The 7,384-nt window shown below is 34.4% G+C and overlaps 1 protein-coding gene across 1 annotated transcript in view; it reads right to left on the bottom strand.

Moving 5' to 3' along the window:
- The window catches only part of CFAP47 (cilia and flagella associated protein 47), a 429,694-nt gene that overhangs the window by 66,534 nt on the left and 355,776 nt on the right, over positions 1-7,384 (bottom strand). Inside the window, 2 exon segments of the mRNA XM_014549721.1 lie at positions 2,440-2,596; positions 6,239-6,343. Of these exon segments, the coding sequence (XP_014405207.1) occupies positions 2,440-2,596; positions 6,239-6,343 (262 nt within the window).

Below are 7,384 nucleotides of genomic sequence, written 5' to 3'. Positions count from 1 at the left end.
GCCAGCAGGCAAGCAGGGGGGGCAGTTGGGGGTGATCAGGCTGGCAGGGGGCATTTGGGGGCAAGCAGGCCGGCGGCGGGGGGAAGTTGGGAAGAGTAGGCCAGCGGGCAGAGTGGTTAGGGGCAATCAGGCAAGCAGGCAGGCAGGTGAGCGGTTAGGAGCCAGCAGTCCCAGATTGCGAGAGGGATGTCCAAATGCTGGTTTAGGTCTGATCCCTGTAAACTGGCAGTAGGACATCTTTCGAGGGGTCCCAAATTAGAGAGGGTGCAGGCCAGGCTGAGGAACATACCCTCCCCTGTGCATGAATTTTGTGCACCGGGCCACTAGTATGTTAAATAGTTTCATGTTTCCCTGTGGCCCTTCAACAATTCAGGCCAAATTATGAGGCCTAGTTGCCAAGGAATATGAGTACAAGAAGACATGTACATGGTAGCTAAAAAAAAAAAAAGTAAACAAAAGTAAAAAAGAGAAGGTTATAACACAGAGAGAGACTCCATCACCAAGAAAAGGAAAGGATAAAGCTTTTCATAAAGGAAAGAGAGAAAGTGGAAGAGAGAAAGAGTAGGTCAGTGTCTTTCTTTGTGCCCAGTCTCCTCAGGTTGAAGGAAGAAGAGGAAGAACCCGAGAGCCTGAGCATTTACCCAAGAGAGTGAGTTAACATAAAAGAGACTTTTAAACTGCAAAAGAAGAATACATCTTAATTGTCAAGCTTACTGTTTTTCCTGTTAATAGCAGAAAGAAATTTGGAGCAACTAAAGAAAATTAAGAAGCCACAAATTATTTCACCATTTATTTTTAATGTTAAAAATCTTGATCCAATATGTTTTACTAATGCTCTTAGAGTTATGACTTGGCTGCACCTACCCTGAAAATTTCATTTCCTGGTTTGATTTATCTGTCACGCTGGTGTGCTTTCACACCAGTAATTCTGAGTCCTATAACTGGTGGAAACTCCACAAACACATATTTTTTGGGGGCCTATCTAAATGTGTGGTTTGCAATCCCAGCCAAATGCAATACAGTTATATTTGAATTTTGTTATCTGCATCTTCCTTTCCCTCTAGCAGTTATTTCAAACCACTGTGACACTCTTCAAATCTCCTATTACATCTCCTTTTTTCAGGAGATGAAAATCTAAACAAAACTGCTTTTAATTGCCAAGCCCTTCTACTACCAATCAATTTGTCTATATTCACATTTGTTTTATCTTGCCCCTCTGGTTCATGGCCCTTTTTTTCTGCCTCAACTCTGATCTCAGCCCTGCCAGAGCCTTAGCCGATCAGCCCTACCTCCTTTACAGCTTTCACTCCTGCTCAGTCCTGGCTTCTTTGTTCTGCTGATACACATGCTCAAGTCTCTTCCACACTAAAATGCTGACTTCCTTGGGCCAGCAATCAACTGCTAGTAAACATTGGCATCTCTCTCCTTACCACAGCCAATGTATTCATAAGGGAATTTCACACCAGATGACATTATGTACTTAATTTTTTAAAAATTATTTTATACCAAGAGCATAAAGAGATGACAAGGAAAGATGAAAACTCTAATAGGTAAATGAGTGTTCATTTTCAGTATTAAACAAAAAATAACTAATTTGCAATGATGATCAAATAATGTTTTTCTCCAATCAGATTGAGGGATATTAAGGAGAATGATATTAGTCAGCGTTTATAAGGCTCAGGAAAATAGATAGAGTCTGTAATATACTCCTGATGGCAGTGTGAATTGCAATATAATTACTCTGGTGAGTAAGTTGCTTATTTATATCAAAGAACTTAACATATGTATTCCTTTTAGCTCAACATTTGAACTATATAAAATGGATCACAGCAGTAGCAGTTTTAGTAGAAGTAATAATAATAGTTGAAAAGATAAAATTAGTAATATACAATAGATTTAAAATGTGTTTGGCAAAACTAATGAGTTGATTTTTACTTCAGACCCACATTATTTGATTATTTAATAAAAAGTGATAAAAAACTCCAAACAATCTAATTTAAAAACATGCATCTTCAATCTGACAGGAAAAAGAGAACAAGCTTGATTATAACCAAAATTTAATCCAAATATGCTATTTATAAAGAAAATGGGGAAAGGAAACAATATCAGAACACTTGAAGTTCTATAAACTTTTAAGGACCAAGCATTGGCATATTTGAATAATAATCATAAGAATCTTACTAATCTATTAATTTGCATTTTTGGCTTTACAGGTCAAATGAGAAGAATTTGACTTGTTACACAGATTTTTAATTTTTGATTCTGGTTCCACCATTTACATCCTATGATTTCAAGATACCTCATCTTTCATACCTTATGATTTTTCTTAGTGGATCTCTACCATGTCTACTATCTCTATAATACATTGATTCTATGATCAAATACATTTGATTAATAATTACAAAATAACATAGGTAAAATATAAGAAAAACAACTTACTTGTTAGTATGACATCGATTAAAACATGTTCATCTGTGGGATTTTTGAAAATTATAGCCAGAGATGCTAGCTGCTGAAGGTAGGTGGTGATTCTTTCTATTTCTAGAGGCTGGGGAAATAGTCCTATTCCAGAAAGGAGAAATTTCCATTCTTCAAACTGTTTAAAGATAATCATGCATAACATATATGTCATAATTCACAACACTTAATAAATTTAATACATGTAAAAATTTTGGCAGATAAAAAACTTTGGTTAATATTTAACATGCCCTGTTTTATCTTTTCCTCCTTTTTAAAATTCCTTTTGATTTTACTGAAAAATCAATGTGTTTTTACATTGATAAAAAGGAGAGCACAAGGGTATTTATAGCAGCATTAAAAATATATCTTAATGAAAACCTTGCATTTCTGCTCAAGGTTGATGTTTCTTTAAGTCAACTTGTCTAACAAATGAGGTACTAAAAATTGCACAAAGTTTCCAAAATCCTAGGGTGAATGTCAAGTGGAACTCACATAGTTTTCATGATCACATGAAGGCAAAGAAGGTGAGGCACAGATCGATGTCCCATTAAAAGGCAATGTGTACAACTGTATGCACAATAGATTGTGATTCAGTTCGGCACTGAATACTAATGTTGTAAAGGAATGAAGAGGTCGGTAAATAAAATCCAACAAATGCAACGGCCTAGTTTATAATCTTTCTAACTACATAGACGTTTCCAAACCTAAATTCCAGTAAGAAGAGGGAAACTTACTTTAAGATTGTTTCAAAGTGGGACAGGAAATGATACAAAGCTATCTCTGAGTAGGGATGAATAAAGGCAAGTTTTATCTGCATATTATCTTCAAATGACTGCATTACTTTTAGTTAGAGATTCTACTTGCAAAATGTAAGTTCACTAGATTTTCACTTATGATGTCCTAATTTGATTACATGTAATTGGCTGGCTGGGTTAAATTAAATTACGAACAATTTATGTAAATTACTTATTTTTTGGCTACTTAATTAAATAAATCCTGTATGACAGAAATGAGGTTACTTTGAGCCATTGGGAATGAGCCAAAGTACAAAAACAAGAAGGTCACGATTTCATGTCTTTGCCTAATGGCCTGGAGTATTAGAGCTTTTAAGTTAAACCTCCTACATCCCACCATGATGGAACACTAGTATACAACACTTGCCCTAGCATTGCTTAAATTATCCTCTTGGGTTCAGAGAGGAAAAATTAAAAAGTATCCCAACAAAAATGTGCATTAAAAAATAAGTAACATTTCTTATCCCATCTTTATCTCAAACTTCTTTGAAAGGAGACACAGTAAAAAGAAACTTTAAAGATCCAATTCCAATGTTTCTGAGAGAAAAAAAGTAGAGTTAAAAGATAGTAAAACTGGCTTGCACACTGAGTATAGCTCAAGGGCATTAGAACTGGCTAAGAAGCAACAAAGTTTTCCATAGACAGTATGCAGGATCATAGACAGGCTGGGAGATAATACCACTCTGACTTTGTCTTCTTTCCTTAATTTTTGCTAGTCTGACCTTTAGATGCAGTGAGTCACACAGTGAAGTACAAATGAAACAAATACTGGCAACTATTCGAAAATAAAAATGAAACAACTGAAAACCAACAAAAATATCTCAGAAGGCCCCATTACCACATTTGCTGCTTACTACTATTCCTATTATTCTGATAGGCAGGAACACAATCTCATTTACAGAATCCAGCAGCATAATATGAGTTCATGATATATGTAGTTGTGGTATCCTAACCAAATTAATCTGAGGATTCAAAATCTTGACAATCAACTTTAGCCTAAAATTGGATTTTGACAATGCAGAGCTCTGTATACGGATTCAAATCAGAAATCCATGAAATAAATAAAAATCTACAGCCATTTCCTTAAGTTCAGCAAAGAGCAACAATCAGAAATACTTAAAACTCACCCTAAAAGAATTGCCATTACTAGATTTTCGATTAATCAGCTACTTAGTTGTACATGTCAATTCAAATGTATTTATCAGTGAAATCAAGAGAGGGACAGAAATCTACATGAATTTTTCCTTAAAAGTTAAGGTAATTGCAAATTCTTAGAAGCGCAAACCCGAAAACTTTATTTAAAAAACTATCTTCCTCATATGCCTACACTTACATAATGCATATTGTATTTTCCAAAGTTCATTCAATTAATACTTTAGGATGATTGGATAAATAAAAGAGGAAGACTCGAATGATTCAGAGATGGGGGAAAAAAAGGATAAAAAAAGAAAAGCCAAAACAATCAGAAAGGTTAGGGTAATACGTTTAAAAGGTTGAAGGGCCCTGGGTCTGGACCCTGTAGCTGAAAGGATGAATGAATGATGGGCCAAAGTCTAACCACAGATGAATCCTTGGAGATTTGCTACAACTTGGAGGTGCTGGGAGCAACTGAAATCAAGCACCAATGTAAAATTGATTTATAAAAGGCTTGAGTTCATTACTTGTCTGAGTTCTTTGTGTTTGATTAAGAATTTCACATTCAGTGTCTAGGCTAGGATTTTCTAAAGCTATTAAGATGGAGAACTGGTAATTGCCCTGCTAATGTGCCTGATTATCCTTGAGCAGATATAATTTCCATCAGAAATACAAGCTACTAAATTGTCCCCAATAATTAAGTAAGATGAAGGGGCTAAACCTGCTAAGAAGCAATTATTTAAAAGTGTGCCTTCTTAAAATTATGTGTGTAAAATAATATAATCTCCACTGTACTTTCCCTTCTGTAGGAAAAGGATTACTATTTGTTTTCTTTAATATTTCTGAGGCACACAAACTTCCATAGTATTGCTTCACGTCATGTATAAGTCAATAATCATGTAGGAAATTTAATAGCCTCATTTTTTTTTCTAAAGGTTACACATTGTTTTAGAAAAGAGGATACTTCAGTCACACACAAGTCTTGCACTAACATTGGGACCCAAGTATTATATGGGATTCCACTGCCCCTCAGATGGCAGGTTCCTTGGTGCCCCTTAGGATTTAAAGTTCCAATATCCATTTACTTTCCTCCCTATCAACACTTGAAGAAGTACAAAATAATAATAAATGTAAAAGGTTATGTAAAGTTTTCATTGGCAGTAAGAGAGTTTTAATCAATTGGCCATCTGTAGGTAGTTGTAAAAATAGTCATGAAAATGGGTTGAAGCCAGACATGCTGGGTTGAGGTTTGTGTTCAACCTCTTACCAGCTACCTGATCTTTATTTCTATGTCTCAGTTTCCTGATCTGTAAAATGGGGTTAATAATCCTTTCACCTTAGGACTGTGGTGAGAATGAACTGAGATAACAGCAAGCTTAGAGATGCTTAAAAAATGATGAAAAATTTTTGTTTTTAAAAATTACTATTATTCAGAAAAATTATTATCCAAGAATGCTGTACAGTTGAAATAAAGTGAAAAAATAACATGATATTTGCAAGATCACATTTTCTACAGTTTATATTTAAGTTCATGAAAATTTGGGTAGTGACACCCAAGTCAGAAAATTAACATAAATAACAGCAATTTTGAATTTACATAAAGATATATATATATTTTAAAATCTGGGTGTATATTCTCCTTCACTCAAGCAATCTAAGGACATAAAAATGCCTCTTTTAGATGCTTGCACATGCATGATGTATATTATATTTCCAAAAGTTCATTTAATTATAGTTTATAATAAGCTTATTCTGCTTGCAAAAGATGTCAACTGGATGAATAAGATTTACTTATTTGTTGACTTTAAAATTTAATTAACTTGACTTGGACTAAGAATACTCTATCATACCTGAGCACAGTAGAAGGTAAGAGTAGCTTGCTGACCAGCTCTTCCAAGAGCAGAAGGACAAAAGCGAACACGTATCCTTTCCGTGGAGAGAGGAGCCATGGTCAGCTGTGTAAATTTAGAAAGAATAAAAAGAGAAACAAAGCAATTAATACTTTGTTTGAGTCAGCATCTTTGTGCACTAGATGTATGCTGGGTTGATATCTGTGTGATCAATATATTGCCTTGTACACTATCCAATCTCATATGTCTGCTTGACAAATATTGGTAAAACATCTGCTGGTAAACACTGTTTAACAGTGCTTGTGCCATGGCCTTTCCCCAGAAAATGACCACATAGAGTTAGTAACTCTATGTAAAGAAATCTAAATTAAGTTTCTAATTTGAGTTAGCGCCTCCTGTAATAGAAATATGCATTTCATTTAAGACTCATAGTTTATTGTCCATTCTAAGATACAAGGCAAACACTGGGCACCTAACTTGTAGCCTTGGTGATGTCAAAAGAAATGAACTGATTATAAGCATAGATGTAAGTCAAACTTCTTTAGTGTACCATGAAGTTTTCTTCTTTGTCCTATCACATGCACATTCAAGGTGTGATCTGCTAGAATAATTTGATTCTGAACAGTATTAGTTTATTACTTCTTTAGAGATTGTGAGTCAGCTACTTCATCACAACATAGTGAGGAACTGAGTATCTCATGTACACAAAATGCTACACTGTGAATAATATGGTATTTAATATCAACACTAATAGAAGGAGTGGCACAAATCTGAAAAATAAATCAATTATTTTTTCACTAATTTATTTTGCCAGATAACTCTTGAAAAAGTAAAATTGCAATTTAGCAGTGTTATTCAGTCCTTGTTAAATATAGCACTTGGTTCTCAACAAACTCTGATGACAATGGAATCCATATACAGGCTTAACTTTATATTTAGAACAGCATTACATCCTTATGGTGTATAAGTGTGGTTTAGCTACAGCAAATATTTTTATCTCAGACTGGTTCTCTGATACTTCAAATATTTGGAGGTTGTTAGTTAATGAATATTTAAGGAGTATAAATTAATTTTAGGATCGACCTTAGCAAAAAATTTTGCATTTCATATATTCGTTAAATTTAGCAAACATGAAAAAAGTTTCTC

Source organism: Myotis brandtii, unplaced genomic scaffold, assembly GCF_000412655.1.
Source record: "Myotis brandtii unplaced genomic scaffold, ASM41265v1 scaffold568, whole genome shotgun sequence".
Taxonomy (NCBI): Eukaryota; Metazoa; Chordata; class Mammalia; order Chiroptera; family Vespertilionidae; genus Myotis; species Myotis brandtii.
The sequence above is the reverse complement of the archived record's forward strand: the minus strand, read 5'-3'. Positions and strand labels throughout refer to the sequence as shown.